A 20658-nucleotide genomic window follows, 5' to 3' on the forward strand; every position below is an offset into this window, starting at 1 on the left:
AGCACCGCCTCCAACATCGTTGGCCACGCCTCCAATGGGCCGCCACGCCAGGGACTCACCCAATCAGCGTTGCCCTCCCGGACCCCGCCTCCTGCACGATGCGTCCCGCCTCCGGGTTGCCCTTAGCGCCGCCTGATTGCACTTGAGCCCTTGCGGTGTTCCAGGCGCTGTGTTGTGCGGGGGTTGGAGGCAGCGGGTCCCCGTCGCCAGTGCCATGTCTGGATGCCACGCTCCAGAAGGAGACTGTTGCTCGCGGCGATACGAAGCGCAGGTAGGGGTGGGCCCGTAGAGGCCGGGTATTCCGAGGTCGCTGGCCAGGCAGCGGGGCGGGGTCGCGGGATGTGGGGCGGGGCCTCTGCGATTTACCCGCGGCAGCGTGGGTGACGAAGGCATCCCGGTCCTACGGGATCTGGGCTGCAGACTCGGAAAGGTAGCGGAGTGAGAGTATTTGGGCCACTTAACTGGGGTGCTTATGGCAAGACAGGCCGAAGAAGGAATTCTCAGGCTCCTAGCGGAACTGGAGCGAGCACTGACCGCCTCAAGTTTAGTTGCTGTGCCTCGGAGTCAGCGCCTTTCTTTGGAGTTGCACCTTACCTGCCTCAGCTTAGGTTATGAGACATAATTCTTCCTTAACCAGAAGTCAGGTGGGTGTGCAGGAGGATGGCTGAGTTTGAGGCCAGCCTGAACTGCAAAGCGAGGCTAGACCTATTAGACAAATAATTTGGGTATGATACGATTCGCCCTGCATAAGAGGCAAAGAAGGCACCCTCCTAAAATGAGCTGCTTTATTCTTTTCGTTACTATGAGGACTCAAGGCCCCCCAAAGTGATAAAACCTTGGAGATGTTATTTCTACACATTTGAGTCATTATCTTGTTTTAAAAAGTGACTTCATAAATTAGTAAAGAGGACACCAAAAATGGATAGGCAAGGGGGTGGGAAAAGATCTTGAATACAGTCCTGTTACCAGGTTTTGGGGTTCTGGTGACTTATGCTAGAGGTGTTTTCTAGATTTTTCTTGTCTTGAACAAAGAACTGGACAGAAAGGCAAATGGTAGTGAGGTTTTTGTATTAAAGGTAGAAGAGGAAAACATGCTGTGTAGAGGGGTTTTTGGGCTAATTAAAAGTAGTAGTAAACTCTGCAAGGGGAGAGTGGACCAACATGAGACAACACAGTGGGTTTATTTCCCACTCCTGGTGCTGAGTTCCTGAGGAGACTTGAAATAGCACTCCGATTGTTAGTTACCACTCGGCTTTGCGAACTGACCTGTGCGTGTCCTGGAACTTTGTGATTAACAGGTCATGTCCACTTCCTCATCCACACTTTATCTCAGGACAGATCATTGAGGCTGTTTGGCAGGTGTGTTTGAAGGATGAGGAAAGTAAAACCAACCTGTTGGTGGAATCATTGCTAAGAGGAAGGTAATTTCAAACAAACGGTGACTCGTGCCGGGTTTTGTGGAGAATCTAGCCATTTGGATTGGCCCAAGTTTTTAGAGGAAGACCAAAAAAGATTCTAAGTTCACCCTTTGGCCTGTCTTTTAGGAGGTGACATCACACAACTCCAACATTTTTTGCAATATGGGATTATGGGCCCAATGTCCATTTCTGCTTTTCTGAGTGAAGACTAGAAACATTTTGTATGAGATCTCTTGATTTTAAAATTGTAAGCACTGCACAGACAGAATAAAACATTTCCTAGGGGTTCAATTTAGTCCTCAAGATATTAGTTTGTAACCTCTGATACGGTATCTTTCTTAATCTGAGAGATGAGTTCTTAATAGTGTTTATTGAGTAAAGCACTGGAGTGGGTATAACTAAGCATGATCATGTTCCTTGTCCTTCAGAGAGCTGTGCTTAGCTGAGAAGAAAAATCAGACGGGGACTATTCCCATTTTTATTTTAACTTACCTTTCACAGTGACCTTTGTATGGTGACCCCAAGTAGATATTTGATCTTTGATATACGATGTTACTACAACATAAGGCCATTCACATCCCTGCTGTCTGTTTTCTTGTCCTTAATAGTTCCATCAGTATTTATCCCTCCCCTCAGCAACTGTTCCCATAGATGGAGCCACCCTGCCTAACCCCTACCCCTTCACCACACTCAGTTCTCTTTCTGCTCCTGTTCTGTGTCCAGGGTTCACTAGAGGAGCAGATTTAACATAAAATAGATAGCATCCGACTGGAGCTTCTCTGAAGAAGCAGGGACAAAAGTTCCTTCTACTTTCCCTTTTTATTCCGTCCAGGCTACAAGCCTATTGGTACCACCCACACCCGTGGTGGGTCTTCTGTCTTCAGTAAATCAATCATCTGGACCTACCCGGAACTGCCAGGTCAGTCTGCTAGACAGTTCATATTGAGGTTGACATCATAATATAATTATCACAGTTCCCCTGTGTTCCCTCTATCAGAAAATGCTCTACACTGTATGATAGGCAAGTGCCTTCGCCTGAATGCCTCTCACCCAGGCTCCTGAGAACCTGAAGGAAGAAGGGATTACTCAACTGCATGAGTTGGTGTCTCTGCAAGTATTATGGTGCCCTTTCGCAACTAGCCTCTGAGCACCACCGGGGAGCTTCCTTCCCATTCCCTTAAGTGGCTATTCCAGAAACCTTGTTGTCTTTCTTAATCCACTCCCTGAGGCCTCTTTCCCAGATGATCTTGTCTCCAAAATTACAAAGCCAATGAAAACTATAAGGTGTGAACTTTTCACATTTCATTTATTCCTCTTCCCAACTACAGTATAATATAAAGGTTAAGGACTAGGAATCGAGAATAGTAGTGCCTGGGCTGGAATCCTGGACCTGCCATTTACTATCTGGATAGTCTTGGACAAGCTACTTAATCTTTCCTGGCATGAAGGGTTGCTGTAAGGATAAAGTAAAGTCGGTCTTGTAAAGCCTTTACAGTCGTATGTAGCACAAACAAACAATAAGTGGTAGCAATTCTTGTTATCAGTGGCATTTTTTTTATATCTTTAACTGTACTTTTACCCTTCTTCCTGTTTAAGGCAATTATTTGTTTTCCTAATTCCATCTTTTCTGTGTCCACAAGGACTGACCTGTTGTTTAGGTTTCTGCTTTCTTTTACAATTAATTTCTTACTCTCTCCTAGTCATACCCACCAACATGTACTATGGTTTGGGTTTTGAATGACCCCTGTGTTTTAAAGGCTTAGCCCCCAGAATGGCACTATCAGGAAGTGATAGTACCTTTAGGAGGTTCTTGTGTCTTGGGGAATGTGTCTGCTAACAAACTCTAGCTCCTTCCTCTCTGTTTTGCTTCCTGGCTATGAGGTAAGCAGTTTGCTCTACCACACACTCCCTGCTGTTGGCCTCCAGAAACCCCACCGAAAGCCTAAAATCAATGGGTCCACCTGATCGTGGACTCTAACCTCTAAAGCCATGAGACAAAATAAACCTTTGTAAATCTCAGGTGTCCTGATAGGGGGACCAAGAGCTGACTACCACTACATGTGATAGAAAATTCTCTTTATTAACCACTTTTACCTTCTGTTTTCTCGTTCTGCTCTTCTCCAAAACGGCACCGTGGAAAGGGTCAGCATTCCATGCCTCCACGTTTCATTCGCATCTCAATGGATGTCAGTGATGTCCACTCTGATGTGGCTTCCAAACCCAGTCCATTAAAACAGTCGTCACTTAAGGTTGTGGTTGAACTACCTGTGGAGGGCCTAGAAAAGCCCTTAGCCAGGATGAACTCTGCTGCCTACCTTCCTTGTGCCTTTACTGAGCAGCCGTGACTGCTGGAGACCGCTCTGTGGCCTCATTTCACACTGGGGGGCTGAACCTTAAAGCAGCACTTGGCATTGCCAACAACCCTCCTGTGCTCCCTAATAGTTGGACTTTCCAAGGTCCCACTTCTCAAATGACTGTTTTCCATTTTCATTCCTCTGTCACCGTGTCTCTAATAGCAGGTCCCCCCACTGTCATTCAGCTCATGTCCTTTTTTGTGCTTGAGAAAACAGAATCTTTTAGATATGAGCCTCTGATCTTTCTAGCACAAAACCAGGCTGCTTGGCAATGAACCCAACTTCTGGTATCACAAAATGGAAGCAACCCACTTTCTCCCCCAGTACTCAGGAACTTCAGGCCATTCTCCTAAAGTTATTTCTCTCCCTCTCCTGTCTGTCTTACTGGTAATTCCTTTCTCATGAGCATGGCCTTCAAACACCGTTTCTGGCCCCTGCAAAATCATTGTCCACCACTCTCAGCAGTTCATCGCTCTGCTGGTCTACCTGTCAAGCACTCTCATTCCAAGGCTTTCATGCCTGCTCTTTGCTCTGCCTTGAACGCTTGCCTTTCCCCAAGACCGAAGCTTAAATGTACACACATTCACTAGACACTAGTTTCCCCCCCCATCATCTTTTATGTCTTAAATTGCTCAGAGAGGCCTTTGTGATGACTTCAGTCAAAGTTGAATCCTGCTCATTTTCTGTAAGCCCCTTGTTTATTTCCCTCTTACTACTTATTGCAATTTTTTTCTATCCTGTTTATGTTTCTACTGCCCTCCAGTCTAAATTCTCTTAGACAAGCCTGTGTCTTGTTGATAGCTGAATTCCCAGGGCCTAGAAAAGTGCTTTGCACATAATGAGCACTTGGTAAATATTAAAGACTCATATCTTGACGAACACCTTTACTTTCCACGCAGCTACTTGGCCAGCCAAAAGTTCGAGTCTTTCAAGCCTTCCTCTCTACTTCAGTTTTCACATTCAGCATCTTTTCTTTTTAACTTATGTTCTTCTAAACCCATTTCCACCATCTCTGATTTCAAATTCATTTTTAGCTATTTCAGCAGCTTCCTTCCTGATCACCGCCTTCTGCTGCTTCTCTCCACTGTCATGACAGAAGGTTTCAGAAACAAAATCTGATCATGTCTTCTTAGGTTTAAACCTTTCCGTGATTTTCAGTCATCTACAACATAAAGCCCAAACTCATGCATTAAACCACACAAGATCTTTTTATATGTTTCCTCCTTCCCTCTTGTACCTCACAGAACCTAACATATAACCAGTTCCAGCTACCAAGAGTTTTTCCCGACTGAAACCTACCTTTCCTTCCCTCCCTTAAGACTTATTGTACCTCAGCCATTCCCTCCTCCAGGAAGCTCCGCCCAGCAGTTCTTCCCTCCTACCAGTAGCTTCCGATCCCATGATGCTCTGGCTGTTATGTGTTATACATTGCTTCGTCATTTTGTGATTATGAACTTCTTTGCCAGACTGAACTCCTCAAAGCTAAGGACCTTATCTTACTCATATTTGTTTCTGTAGCGCTTATCGCAGTGTTTAGCACTCAGTGCTAAATGAGTGCATTTAATGAATGAAAGGAATATATGATAAATGCCAGAAGAAAAGTACAGAAAACATATTTGGTGGTGTATGTGGAGGAAGGTCTGATCACTTGCCAGTGGTATAAAGGTTGACAGTTGGATGGAGATATAGTACATGATCGAGCAGAACTTTTTTTAAAAGATGTTAATTCTTGGCTGGCAGGAAATCATTTCTCAGTAATCTCTTGCTATGCAACAAATGACTCCAAAACCTAACAGCTGAAAACACAAGCTGCTTGTCCCGCCCCCTACAGTTTCTGAGGATTAGGATTCCAGGAGCAGCTGAGCTCAAATTCTGACTAGGTCTCAGGAGTTGGCAGTTAGGTGGAGGTGGGGCTATGGTCCTTTAAGGCCTGACTGCAGCCTGCAGCCTCTGCTTCTCAGCTCTCTCAGGTTAGTCTGGCAGGCCTCACTGAGGTCCTTACCAAGTAGGCTTGTGTGGATGCTGCCTGCCTGTCCCCAGGCCACAGCATCTGCCTTCCCTCAAGGCCAGTAATCCCTAGAGGGAAATCAACCAAGCTAGAAGCTACAGTCTTTCCTTTTTTATTTGTTTTGGTTTGAAACAGGGTCTCGCTATGTAGTTGAGAATGACCTGGAACTCACTATGTAGCCCAGGCTGGTCCCGAACTCACAGCGATCCTCCTGCCTCAGCCCCCCTAGGGCTGGGATTACAGGCGTGCGCCACCACGCCTGGCAAATCATTCCTGCTCTAATCTTCTGTTGCCTGTTGGTAATCCAGATCAACCTGGGTATAGTGGGAAGGGACCACACTCCAGGATGTGACTGTCAGGAGGCAGAGATACTTAAGGGCCATCTCCTAGGTTGGCTACCACAAGTAGATTAACTAGAACTGGGAGATTTATAGAAAAGAAAATATTTGAAAATTTAAATTGGAGCAAAAAAGGACTGAACAGACCAAGAGGGTGGTATCTGAGCATTAGATGATTTGGGGAAATGCAGTTGTGTAATCAAAGTAGGGTACTAGTTAAGTACTCACAGTAGAATGAAGGGAAAGCTGGAGTAGGAGGAGAAATTACAGGGAAGTAGAACAAATAAGGAAAAGATTCTCTTATACTGCCAATGTCAGTCCCTGAGAGAATTTTTACCAGAACTGTTGCAAAGTAAAAAAAAATGACACTAGAAACGTGAATTTTACAAAGTTTTATTGCATTCAATTTAAAAGACTACCTTTTATTCTGACATTCTCCTTCTTACTCTTTTTATGTTAAAATATACTTTTTAAAAAATGTAATCATGAAATACAATTAATTACATGATTTTGGAACCATATGTCATTCCCTAAAATTAAAAAAAGAAAAAAGAAAACTGGCTTTGAAATTCAGAAGACTGAGAATCTTGGATCCAGGTCATTAACAGACAGAGGCTGATGCCCAGAAGTGCCACTGATTTGCCCGAGGACACAGAGCCGGTGGGGTGTGGCAGTCAGAGCTGAAACCAGGCTCCGTGTCTTCACTTTCTGGTCCCTGCCTGACTGATACAAAGAAGGGTTTTTTTAGTGTGGGAAAAGTGGAAGGAGACAGAGGGCTTTTGAACATAGGTGGCATTTCTGAGAAAACCAGGATGCACAGAGATGTGCAGAAAGATGCAGATAGACACACAGAAAGGATCAAAGGTGAAACATGGAGACAAAATCCTGAAAACTTTACCACGCATGCATCCGTCCCTTCCAGAGGCCACTGTCAGGAAAAATTTTACGACGAACCATAAAGATTACTGGTTGCTTCAGGATTATCTTTAAGCTACTTTTCAGCTGTGTAAATTACAAAATACTAACAGCGGTGCCGATGATTATTATTTGCAGTGATGCAGTTTATCTTCAGTGGAGATTTACGTTATTGTAACCCAGTGGATATTGCCCAATTTTATATGTAACTTCAGGGTTCCTGATGAGTCACATGTGAATGTGTTGAATTCTCTTTTCAACCAATTCTTACATTTTACTGATTTCTTCATTAATTGAAAAGTTTAATAATTTTGACCCCCGGCCCTTTTTTGTGGTGTTGAAGATGGATACCGTATACATCCAAAGCACTGAGCTATACCCCCAGCCTGACACACACACACACACACACACACACACACACACACACACACTTTATATTTCTGTGAAAGCCCTACAAGAAGACTTATGTCCAAGGAATACAGATGTAGGATTTAAGTTAAAAAAAATATAGGGTTGGGGAGGGAATTACAACCCAAGTTGACTGCGAATCGATATCTCAGTGACAACGCTGATTTCCTTAAAATAACTAGATTGAAAAATGGGAAAAATGAAGCAGAGAATCAAAAACCTTTCAGGTTTTTAAATTTTTAATATATACTAAGTACCATTAAATATGTTTCTCACTATAGAACCTCTGTTGTAAATCAATCAGTAGTTGTATATACAAATTTCATATTCTGACTGAAAACCAGATCTAACCATAACAGAAAAAGTTTTATTTTTGTTATTTCTTGTGTATATATCTATATCTATATATAGATACATATATCTATCCCAGATTTTACTTTCTGATTCTGAATTATTTAAATGACTGCATTTCCTCTTTTGGTCCCTGTTATCTGATTATTTTCCTTTCATTATAATTTTGCAGATGGTAATAACTGAGTGAAAATGTATTAACAACATCTGCCTGATCATTGTTATTCCTGTAGCAGGAGCTGCCTAATTGCTATAATACCTCACTACCAGAAAAGATAAAAGGGAAGGGGAGACCCATAATAACAGACCATTTTCTATAATGTTGCAATTTGCTGTGCAAATTTTCTTTTAAGGATTGGAAAACTGCAGGAGTCTTCCCATTAGCTGTACTTTAATATGTAATTAAAATATCCTTTATGTCCCTAAAAAAGGAAAACCCAAATTATATGGGGCATATATAATTTTGGTTAGATTTCTAAAAGACAGATATAAGGTAATATACTCTTAAAGTAATAATAAAGTTAATTTTAATTCAAGAATTTTTAACCCTGTAAAATGAAAAATAAACTAGCACTGACTGTGTCAAACATTGTGCTGGGTGCTTTATATCCACTGTATGTCATTTTACTCCCTGTGACTTTCTCATTTTATGGATGAGTAAACTGAGACCTAAAGTCATATAACAGAAGAGTGGTATGATGTGGATTTGACTAAATTGGTAACTCCTAAGCCTGTGTTGAACCACAACTTTAAAAAAAATTCCAGGCTTCAGTCAGGTGAGGTTACGCACACCTATAAGCCCAGCACTTGAGACTGAGGCAGGAGGATCTCCATAAGTTTAAGGCCAGCCTGAACTACATAGTTTGTTGTTTGTTTGTTTTTTTTTGTCACAAAAACCAAAACCAAAAATAAAGTTCTTCCAGGTTCTCATGTTTCTAATTTACATTGATTATCATTCTTAATACTTACCTCAAATGAATCAAAGATTTAGAAACACCATAATTTCAGGTATCAAGTTAAGTAGCTGAGAATTCAGTCTGTTGGATAAATAATGATCCTTCATTGGACTCAGACATGTTTTTCCTCTTTACCCAGAGCCAAGGCCAACAAAGTCAAGCTTCTTGCTGTGCTTTTCTGAGGTCTCCAGCTTGGGTGGCATGGCTTTTCCATTAGATGTCTGAATTTTTAGCGAGCCTTGGATTTTAACTCAGATTTCTATCAGAATCAAAGCTCAAGGTCTCCTGAGCTTTACAAATACGGAAATTCTGACTTTAGAGCTTCCCCCCAGATCGTCTTAGTCATTTCTTTAATGGCCTTGTGAAACCTTATTTTCTTGCAGGTTCAGCTGTTTATTTAAAAATATATGTAAACATAATTATTGAGCACTTTGACTTGTTTTCAAAAATTAAGGATTGTGAACCATACTGAGAAAAATGGAACTTATTGTGTTTTTACTTGTCTTCATTAAACTGTACGGGGGGGCATTGGTATGTTTTTTTCTAAAGAAGTAGATTACAGGGCTTAGATGTAAAGTTGATGCTACCCCACTATTTATGCATATACAGTACTCCTGTAAATGCATATTGTCATAGAAATGGCTCCAGCAACTATTAATTGTGATTTTTGAGTGGGTTTTTTTTGTTGTTGTTGTTTTGCTGTTTGCTTGGTTTTTTTTCCATAATGAGCATATATTGGTTTTGTAATAAAAGAAAATAATACATTCACTTTGGAAAAAAGACGGCACCTTTAAAAAAACTAAAATAAAATTGAACCAAAACAGCATGTGTCGAAACAGTCATGGTATTTCATGCCTTCACTGAATAAGATGTTTTGCACAAATGCATTTTCTGAATAGACCAAAGCTCGTTCTTGGCACTAGATTCTGTTTTCTGTGAGCCATTTCAGTAGGCCTTTGTAATAATGCTCCTCCTTGCCTTGTTCTTGCAGCCTGTTCCATACTGTTGGACTGTGTGGTCCTACACTGAATAATCCTAGGCTACCAAGCAATGTAGTAAATCCATTTTCTACACATTAAAAACAAAATATACTTGTACAGTTTTCTCCCTCCCTGTATCCCCGTATGGTAGATTTTCTTAACCTTCCCTAAATTGACTACTTGTTAGAAATGCCAGCTAGAGTAATTACTTAATAAAAGTGTCCATTTTAAAGATCATTTTCTTCTTTAGGACAAGGAACATCCAAGATACCTGATTCCAGAACTTTGCAAACAGTTTTACCATTTGGGCTGGGTCACTGGGACTGGAGGAGGGATTAGCTTGAAGCGTGGGTAAGTTTCTGGCTGATTTCATCCCTAGGAATTCTCCACTGGAATAGGCCCCAGGGAGCTTGTCCTGTGGCATGGCAAGTGAACGGCTGGTGATCAATTTGGTGTGAGACTGATGGCATTTATTTTCCAACTGGTCAAGTGGATATACGCATAAGTGGAACCCGTGTGGTCAAGTTGTAATTATCATAAATACCTAAGGATTTAAGAACCACAGATTTTAATCAGAATAATTTAGTCCTTAGTCTTTGGAGTATCAAAGGTAGACAATATGCTACCGTAGTCGTATGTCTGAAATTATAAAAAATCCTTTCTAGATAGGATTTGTTTCAACGGTTCAGGTAATATTTTACTGTCACTTAAATATAGATTACTAACCACTAAAAATTCTAAAAATGGTTTTATTGTTCCATAAGAAAATCTATGTTATCTAAGCAGATATATCATTATTAATGGACATAGTATCTGCTAGTCTTTATTCCTCAGAGAACAAAATAAGGAATTGGACTTAAATTGAAACTGAGAGTAAATAGTTTTTTATTGTTTATTACATTTAATCAATATCTTTCTCCAAGAAGGTGAAGAATAAATACCTTACTAACAGTGAGAATAAAGCTTGTGGAGTCTCATTCTCTCACAGGTTGCCAAAATAAAATTACTGTTTTTCCTCCTGAAATATTTTAAGAATAACATTGCCTGGAGGCTGAATATTAAACTGAGCGATGCTGATTTATTTCTTTATCCTAATTCACTTTCTTGAACACAATTGGATTTTTAAAATGTCGATGTTATCGATTACATATATGTATAGTAATGCCCCAGGGAGACTCCATCGCATGATAAGAAATGGAAAGTAAGATAAAATCAGAACATGTTAGACGAAAGGAATTACCACAAGATGATGAGATTTTAATTCCAGCTGCTCCAAATTACCAAGTAATTTGTGAAATATTAATTGAAAGTGGGAAGTAGCAAGCGGGCCCCTGCCTGCAGCCGGGGCAACTGTGGATGTAAGAATGCTCTGAGTCCAGTGAGATCGCGCCCTGCATGTTGGATCTGTGAGTCTGTCTGTGTGCGCTCTCACCACTACCCTGCTGGCTCTTGTGTCCTTTCAGCCTTACGTAAGCTTTTAGATTATTTTGCTAAAGCTTCCAACTTGGCCTGTTCACAGTTAACCCTATGCCAACAACAGTTTATTCTTGTTTCACTTACCCACTTAGAAATTGAGTCCCAGCAATTTGGTTTTCCTGCTATATTGTTGATAAGAAATCATACTCAGTATTGCCTTCGCTTAACTACTGCTTATTTGCGTATGCAGAAAACCGTTTTTACATGTACAAAATAGAGTGCTCTACTAAACTGAGCTCAAATAACCATTTCTAACTAGCTCTATTAAAAAAAATGAAACAGCAAAATTAAAGATAGGAACATGAACTTGAAAAAAAACTGTTTTTTTTTCCAGCAGGAAGTCATAAAGGACTATTCATTCCAGCAGAACTGCATTAATCCATGCACTTCGATTGTGTGTGTGGCCACTGAAACTGCTTACTGGCACATCTTTTAAAATTAAATGGCTTTTATAGCACTATGATCAAGTTGAAGGAAATTGCATCAGTGTCAAATTTTTTTTTTCCCTTAGATTCTTAATAGGTGAGGAGCTCCTCCTGCAGGCAACAGATGGAAAAGAGCCAGTTTGAGGGCACTGGATGTTACTAAATCTGTGCTCTACACAAAGGAGTATTTCCCAGCAAAATGTTGAGTTTGCCTCTAATACTTGAAATGCTTCGTGAGCCCACGTCATTCACTAGCTTTATCAGCAATATCATTTTCGTGTTGCTAGTGATTGTTTTTGACTTCTGGGGCAAATGAATTTGGAGTGAAATGCAAACTCAGTAGGTGACATATGTTTCTAGAATAATATGACAGTAAGCTGTTTGGATATACAGAATGACTGACTGATTTCAGGTTTTTTCTGAAACCATTCCAGCTTGCACTACTGGTAAGTGATACCAAAGGATGTGCAGTGGACCCCTGACTTATGAACTTGATCGGTTCCCAAGGCTGGCTGTAACTCAAGTTGGTTGTAAGTCAGTACAGCTGAGATCTGGATGTTTACCTGGGTACACGCTATTGATAACAAGAGGCAGATGAATCTTCCATTAACCTAATTAACCTAAGTTGTTTGTATGTCAGGCAACTTGTAACTTGAGGATCCACTGTTTTACAGTATGAAAATGAGAAATTCTAAATTTGAGTGCTAAGGACGTAAACAAGGACGTAAACTAAACACAATGGGTGCTGAGTGTCTCAGAATTACCTTGAGCTCTGTTATTTTCTTGGGCCTCCGTTTCCTCCTTCTGATTTGTCTATTATGCTTGTCAAGCTGTCTTTTAATGTACAGTGGACCCTCAAGTTAAGACCAGCCTGACATACGAACAACTTGGATTAATTAGGTCACTGGAAGATTCATCTGCCTCTTGTTTTCAGTAGCATGTACCTGGGTCACCATCCACATCTCAGCTGTATCGACTTAAAACCAACTTGAGTTACAGCCAGCCTTGGCAACTGATCAAGTTTGTAAGTCAAGGGTCCATTGTATATATCAGAGACACTAATCTTGTTGTATGCTATTAGTAAGGATTACATTTGATAACCCCGACTCACAGATGAGATCATTGAGGCATAGTAAGATTTAAATGATATTTTTAAACCACCAGGGAGTAAATAAAAAGCGAAGCAATTGAACATAAATGTATTATGAACTCTTGGGTTTTGTTTCCCTGCTTACAACACCGTAAAAGAGCAGGGAGTATAAAAATAAATACCAAACATTAATACCTTAGAATTAAAAGTGCTTTTTTAATTTGTGGCTTACAGCACCAAATAAACATTTCACTTTGGTCTTTGGCATGTTTCTCTCTTAAAATAAAAGCTCTGTCATCTTTATAGTTTATCCAAGTATTTCTTTCTTTGTAGGGCTTAGTACATTTTTGTCTAAAAGTATTTAGCTAGTCTTTTAATTGCCCAAAGTTGATCAAAATTTACTTTATAAAGACAGTAATAAAAATAAACTTACCAAGTCCAATCTTTGTAATAAACAGAGTAAATACCTTGGTCCTCCTACTTTGTAGATGGATTTTATTTGCCAGAGGTTATTTTGTGCTATATCTGGGTCCATCCCCTGGACTATATAAATTGCTCCCTCTCCAAGAAGATGTGGGTCCACTCACCTGTGGAGTGCGTCAGCCGTACCACCTGTGGTTCTAGAGTTCTTCCGTGCTGTGCAAGGACCAAAGATGTAGACCATTGGTGTTTGCAACGAGCCCCTTTTACAGAATGATTCCTGCCATCCTCGCTGGTTCCAGGGCAATGCCTCTCTCTCACCCTGCATCTCAGGGCTCTCAAACACTGCTTCAGGAAAGTTAATGTGTGCGTGCAGCTTACTCTGCATTGGATTTCAGTCATTATCAAGACTTATTTTCTAGGCTTTACCAATGGAGCCTGAAAGAAACTTTCATTGTACTTGACATTTTTGTCAGTTCCAAGTTTATGGGTTTATTCATAACCGAGAATCGACAGCTTGCCTTAGGTCCTTGTTGTCATTCTCACTACGAAGCGCTGGGCAGTGTCCCTGTGTCTGTATTTCAGTGGCAGAAGCTAGAGCATCAGCGTTCCCCTGGTCTGCATTTACATCCCAGCTCGTTAATACTGTCAGCAGCTGAAACTGATAAGCGAGCCAAAGGACCCTGTTGAGGGTTAAGAGATTAGGGAACATTTTGAAAATTAAATTTTGAAGAAAAAAATGACAGGGTGTAGCATCTCCCTTAACATAAAGTCCTATAGCAAAGAGATCTCCACCTATAACCATCCTTTTGATATTTTTAACTTCTTGAAAATATTAAGCTTATTGCTATATGTTTTCCAAGAAACGAGCTTTTCAAAAAGGCAAGCTAATCCAGTATTAATGCTGTAATATAAGAAACTGTCCAGCAGAGGGCTCTGGACTTCATAGTTTTTAATAGGTGTCTCAAGCAATAAAATTAAACCTGATTCTTTGCACGACAGAAACCTCCTCCCGAGCTTATTTTCCCCTTACTGAGTTCTAGAGTGACTGTATTTCACATATAAGAGGATAAACTCTGCTTATTCAAGCTTTAAGGTGCTAAAAACTTAAATATTCAGATTTTTCTTTCCTCTTAACGAGATCAAAACCTGGTTGTTACCATAGATTTTGCACCATTAAAAGAAATAAGAATATATGAAAATGTAGAAGACAGAAGCAACCTGCATTTTGATTTGCCACCAGCATTACAAAGGCATTAAAATAGTTCGGTATTATTTCTGTGCAGCCTAAATCTTTAATTAAACCATGCAGCTGTTTTTATAACTTGATTTATAAAGAATGTTAATTATTGGACTATGATGAACTTTGTGCAGAAACAGAAAATTAGTTAAATAAAAACCATTGTCTATGTTTTATGTTACCAGCAATGAAATCTACATTGCTCCTTCAGGCGTGCAAAAGGAACGAATTCAGGTATAGTAAAGGGATCCTTTATAAACGCAAACGTCTTATCTCTTCTACTTTTGTTTTGTGAAAACTTCTAAAAGGTTATGTTAGTTTTAAAGGGTGGTTGGTTATATTGTGATAATTTAAATAACTAATCAACAAACATTGGTTGACTAATGTTTTTTTAAGGTGGTTTGTATCCTCCATGCAACAACCCATGTAAGCTTTGAAATCTCATTGAGTCTGTAGGGAGCAAAAGTGAACAGCATAGTCTTAATCCTAATAAAAAGTCATTATCATTGAGAAATCACATTCTACGTTAATGCTGGAGTAATACTCAAGATCTAGGTAAAACATCCACAGAGTATTTCTATCTAAGCCAAGAAAAAAAATAAAAAAGCTGCTTCATTAATAAAACATCTATATCATAGTCTGTAATAAACCCTGGCAATGAAAATTACAAATGAGAAATACACACATGCATTACTAAGAAAAAAAATCTGTGGTTTACAAGCTTCCTTAGAACTCTGCAAGTAATATACCTTATTTAGATCAACCTTTCTGGGTACCAGTTAAGCTTCTCAGGAGACATGAAGTTTTACTCTATAATTTTCCTCTTCATGAGATGTGAAAAAAAAATGTAATAACCTTCTGGGAATATTGATTTCTTTGTATTGTCTCCCTGAAATACAGTTGCAGAATTATAGGACAAAGTTAAGCTAAATCAGAAATGACAGCAACATTATTACATTACATATAGTTTTCTATGTCAATATTTTTTCCTTCACATTCTTTTTTTTTTTTTTGTGTGTGTGTTTACCGGGGATTGAACACAGGAGCTTGTGAGGCAGGCAGCGGATCCACTGAGCTAAATCCCCGGCCTTTTCCTTCAAATTCTAAAGAAGAGAATATTTTTATCTGTAGGAAAACTTTTTTAACACTGATAACATTTTTTGAAAAACAACATGAGTATTTAAAATGTGAGTTAAACATGAATATACATATATTAACACTGTGCATACGTGTGTGTGTGCTATTTCATATACACATACATACCCTATTTGTGTGTATGGATATTCATCTATATGTGTGTATGTTCACACACACACAGGGGCATCTCTCAATGACAATTGTATAAGCCTTTCTTTTTGCTTTCTCCTTCTATAAATAGCCGGAAGACATGTTTGTTTGTGATATAAACGAACAGGATATAAGTGGACCTCCAGAATCTAAGAAGCTAAAAAAAAGCCAATGTACTCCTCTTTTCATGAATGCTTATACAATGAGAGGTATGTAGAAAATGCATTTGCCATAAAGAATATTTGCAGAATAGGCTCCCTAAGTGATAGTAATTCTTATTGGAGCCAATATACCTACTATATACAAAGACATGAACTATTTTAACTCATTCGGTTCTCACGTGAGCTTATGGAGAAGGTCCATTATCGTTCCATTTACCCTCCTACCCAGCACCAGCTTATTATTCCATGCCAGAAAAAATAAAGTCCGTAACTATATATATTATATAAATACATGTGCATAGATATGTATATGTATTGGTATTTTTACTCTAAGAGGTATACTGTACATCGTGCAGGTGTGGCGAAACACTAGAATCCCAGCACTTTGCAGGGCTGAGGTATGAGGGTTGAAGTTTGAGCCCAGCCTGTACAGCTTAGCGGCCATGTAAGAGCCTGTCTCACAGTTTAAAACAATAAAAAGGTCTGGGACTACGGCTTAGTGCAAAGGCCCTGGGTTCACTCCCCAATAGCGCAGAGGGGGAGAAAGAAAGCATGATTATCTTCCCTGAAAACTGACTTGATTCTCCTTCCTTAGGAGCAGGTGCAGTGATTCATACCCACTCTAAAGCTGCTGTCATGGCCACCCTTCTCTTTCCGGGACGAGAGTTTAAAATTACACATCAAGAGATGATAAAAGGGATAAGGAAATGCACCTCTGGAGGGTATTATAGGTATTGTTGTCCTTTTTTTATTTGCTTAAGTGATGTAAAAAGTATCTTTCCTTCTCTGGTAAATAGGATGTGGATCCTCTTGTGCATATGATGATATACTGTGGTATCTTTTATTAAATAATACCCCACTTAATATTACACTTCCAGGTTTATTCTCAGTGGCACAAAGCTTCTGCTGCCCTTCATCACCTATGGGAATTTATTAGCAGCACAAACAATGAAGTGTTTGTTATAGCAAAATGAAAAACAAAATTTGGCTCAGATTGCTAGAGATGAAAAACTTTTGACCCTATATTGATGGAGATCAAGTTCTCTTCGTCTTTACTTTGTGTTCATGAGGCTTGAACCTAACTAGAGTTCAGACTTCATGTTGATTTACTTGAGTATTTCTCAAACACGTTAATGTTTATAAAAGTTTTCTAATCGTTTCAACTAAGTTCATTACTAAGCTTTAGAATTTTCCAGTGTAGAAGGTGGCACAGCTGGTAAGAATAGAACGGGAACTTTGTAGATAAATTTAAATATATCCACCACCCAAAAAATTGTAGTCATTATTCGTAAATCTAGGATATAATGGCTGGAAGAAACATGCCCTCATTGCCCAGGTACAAGCTAAACCTTCACTTTAAGTTTGTTGCCTTCAGCCTGAGCCATCACTTTTCTTAAATTCCTAAAGAGCCTGATAGCTCGCCTTGTTTAGAGGACAGTGATACCAGTTGTACTAAAGTGTTTTTACAGCAACGTCTTATTGTCAGTGCAATTAATAGAATGTACATGTTTCAACTGGTGTACTGAGAAGTTCATTTGATTTGATTTCACTTAATATTTATTGTGTGCCTAAAGCATTCCTCAACACTGTGAAAACACCTATTATAAAAGTTAATAGGAAAAGTATATATACTAAAGAAAATTGGCCCCATATTGTCTTTTCTATCTCTGGGTCTTGAAGGAGAGGCTTTCTGGCGTTGCTTTCATGTGCTTTTGATTGCTTTGGTGAAAAAATAAAAATAGGTCAGAAGAATGTGGAGAAAGGTGAGGTCAGAACAAAATGTAATAGAGAGCCTTTGGAATTTTTTTGGAGAAAGAATGATATCAGTGAAAAGATGTTATTTCTTATTCATAACATATTTTTATGTGTTATTTTGAATGTTTCAGAATTTGAAGAATAAAAAGTTCCTGTGGTGCTAGGGACTAAACATGGGGCTTTGTACCTTCTAGGAAAGCACTTTACCACTGAGCTATACCCCAGCCCAAAACTCTTTTAAGATGCCCTTTGCAGTTTTATTTTGGCCTCATTGAAAAATGAGTAATAGGTCATTGTCACAGCTCAGGAGACAGTGATATTTTACATGAATCTGGGGTGAAGCCTAAGACAAATCAAAAGAAAAGGGCCAATAAAAACTGGAAGAAGAAAGAAAAGATGGAGCTTTACCATTCTTTACGCTTTTCTTGGAGAAAAGTCTGTCTTTCAAAAAAAAATGCAGGGTTGGATGTGTAGCTCAGCAGTTAAGAGCATGTGCTTAGCATATATGGGGCCCTGGGTTCAATCCCTAGTGCATGCGCATGCGCGCGCACGGACACACACAGAAAACCAGCTTTCAAATACTTAGTTTTTGCCAGGGGAGGCTAACGTGTGCTGATATAATCCTCATGTCTGTAGAGTGTCAAGAACACTGCCGATCACAGGGCTATCCCAGCATGCTCACATTAACTAGTCAGGATCCATAGCCTGTCTGTGAGATGGAGGAACTGGCTTGAATTAGCTTTCAAGTCTTATTTTTCTGTGCAGTTATTTTTCACATAGAAATATTTCTGACTGTTTGATGTATACTAGAGGAAAAGTTCATGGTTCTCCTAACCATGTTTAGGAAAGATTTGGGACTAGCAATTCATTTCTTCTATACTTAAGGATATTTTATAATTACCTCTGTTTCATTTAAAGTGAAGTAAAGAGGCAACTCTGTACCATTAGTAATAATGGTCGGTCAAGTTTTTAATCACACAACAGCTATGTAGTCTATGCCTGTCCTGAAGGAGCAATTGCTGATATTACTGATAACACTTTAGGTTAAAAAAAATTATTTTTTGGTTAGGTTTACACACAGGTGGGCAAGGCAGATGTTACTTTAATAGTTCAAGAGAAGTTGGTGTAAAAAGAAAAACTTGTCTGAGTTTACATTGGTTATTTGATGTTAAGAATGGATTTATTGGTAACTCAGTTGTTTGAACACTATTACTTTCAGATCACATGGCATGCATTTACTGGGAAGAAAGAAATAAAAGAAGTTCTAATGCTATACATTGGAGGATATTCTAAAAGTATTATCATGCTCTTAGTAGCTATTTCTAAAAGATTTTTCTATCCCATTGCACAAACCACACCTGTATTTATTGATGTGCCTGTCCAGGCTACTTTGGAGTCCTGCAGAGATGATATTTTTAATCATTCCTTTGCTTCTGAATCGAGATTTATAATTTCCCATCTCCTGTTAAAAATATTACGGTTATCTCCGCTTATACAATTACGATTATACAAGGAAATACTTGTATAATCTTGATGATTTCTATGTGAGGTTTTGATACACCATACACATTTCCACCCCTTAGGATCGCCTGCCACATTCCCAAGGTGTACCTTGGGATACAGATGTCTCTACAAGATATACAGAATAGGATGCAGCATCTTGTTCATAACTTGGAGTTGCTTTCCAGAGACAGTGGCTGATAACTTGAAAAAATTACAGATGCCCTGTGCACATGAGGATCTTTATTTGTTTGAATGGAGGAAAATGGCTTGCTTCATCTTACAGATACAATGATATGTTAGTGGTACCGATTGTTGAGAACACTCCTGAAGAGAAGGACCTCAAGGAACGCATGGCTCGTGCAATGAATGAGTACCCTGACTCCTGTGCAGTGCTCGTCAGGCGCCATGGAGTATATGTGTGGGGAGAAACCTGGGAGAAGGCTAAAACCATGTAAGCACAAATAGGAGAACCGTGGGGTATTGCCACACTCTACATGTGAAAATGAACAAACTGTGTTTTAGTATCTAAAACGTTGGATTGGTCACATTGGTTGAAGTTTAGTTTATCATTACGAGTTAGAAATATTCGAATTTTAGTGTATTGATTCATTGAGATGTATTTATGATATCAGCTCTTATCTGGAAATGTTCTGTGGACTTTGATACAAAGAACAGAAGCAGATCCTAAGTAATACAAGGTTTATTTCAAAAAATGGCACACAGTAAAAAATAAGATTGTATCAGTAGCATATTTTAAATTCTTTTATTTCCTGAGAAGTATATGATACTATTGCGTGATTCAGTGTGATTCCTTTACATGTTTTCAAATTGTTTGGGACAAAATGAGAAAATTTTGACCTAGAACTGAGGGGGAAAATGTATAGGTACTAGGAACAGTGCAGAAGTAACTGGTTGAAGAGGAGAGCTGTGGTTGTTTAGGCCTGGAGAACTGTTTCAGTAGACACCTTCAATCCTATTTGCTTTTTTCTCTTACAGGTGTGAGTGCTATGACTATTTGTTTGATATTGCTGTATCCATGAAGAAAGTTGGCCTTGATCCTACCCAGCTCCCAGTTGGAGAAAATGGAATTGTATAAGCCAAATGAAAGTTTAATTATATACAATAGAAGCCTAAATGCAACTATTACTTTACTGATACTTGATTATTTTTTGAATAAATTGAAATTTGTATGATACCATTACTTTGTCACTATATACCACAGGTGTTCATGCCTAATGTCTTCTGCCATTGTATATTTGTTTATATTCTTGTATTTTTAAGTGGCAGAGTGATGGAATTAAAAAATTTTTACCCAGTGTTTTCTTATGTTTATTTTGAACTTTGTAACAGCAAAATATGTGTCCTAGTTTTAATCTTTAAAGCTGCTAATGACAATAGAACTCATTGGAAACTTTCCACTTAATTAGGGAATGGGCATTTTCTTATTTTAATCATAGCACATAACATTTAATGTCAAAACAATTTTATAGATTTTCCCTGTTAAATTTTAATGTTTCCCTCTTCAGGCTTATTAGCACCCATGATCCAAAAATCCACAATCTGAAATGTTTTA

At 39.1% G+C, this 20658-nt stretch overlaps 1 protein-coding gene across 1 annotated transcript; it reads left to right on the plus strand.

Moving 5' to 3' along the window:
• Positions 1 to 99: 99 nt before the first annotated feature.
• On the plus strand, positions 100 to 20351 carry Apip (APAF1 interacting protein). The gene is made up of 7 exons (XM_010612601.3): positions 100 to 271; positions 9979 to 10079; positions 14565 to 14613; positions 15758 to 15875; positions 16423 to 16558; positions 19369 to 19536; positions 20082 to 20351. The coding sequence occupies exons 1-7, from the start codon at positions 215 to 217 to the stop codon at positions 20179 to 20181; spliced, it is 729 nt and encodes a 242-aa protein (XP_010610903.1). The 5' UTR covers positions 100 to 214; the 3' UTR covers positions 20182 to 20351.
• The last annotated feature ends 307 nt before the right edge of the window (positions 20352 to 20658 follow it).

This window comes from Fukomys damarensis, unplaced genomic scaffold, assembly GCF_012274545.1.
Source record: "Fukomys damarensis isolate Sample0158 unplaced genomic scaffold, DMR_v1.0_HiC HiC_scaffold_27, whole genome shotgun sequence".
In the NCBI taxonomy this organism is placed as follows: domain Eukaryota; kingdom Metazoa; phylum Chordata; class Mammalia; order Rodentia; family Bathyergidae; genus Fukomys; species Fukomys damarensis.

What these genes read in the sequence shown, in the direction of transcription:
- Apip (XM_010612601.3), top strand. Translation starts at nt 215, where the DNA reads ATGTCTGGATGCCACGCTCCAGAAGGAGACTGTTGCTCGCGGCGATAC. An exon ending in ACCTCTGGAGGGTATTATAG is followed by an intron (nt 16,559 to 19,368) that starts GTATTGTTGTCC and finishes TTCATCTTACAG; the next exon opens with ATACAATGATATGTTAGTGG. An exon ending in TGGGAGAAGGCTAAAACCAT is followed by an intron (nt 19,537 to 20,081) that starts GTAAGCACAAAT and finishes TTTCTCTTACAG; the next exon opens with GTGTGAGTGCTATGACTATT.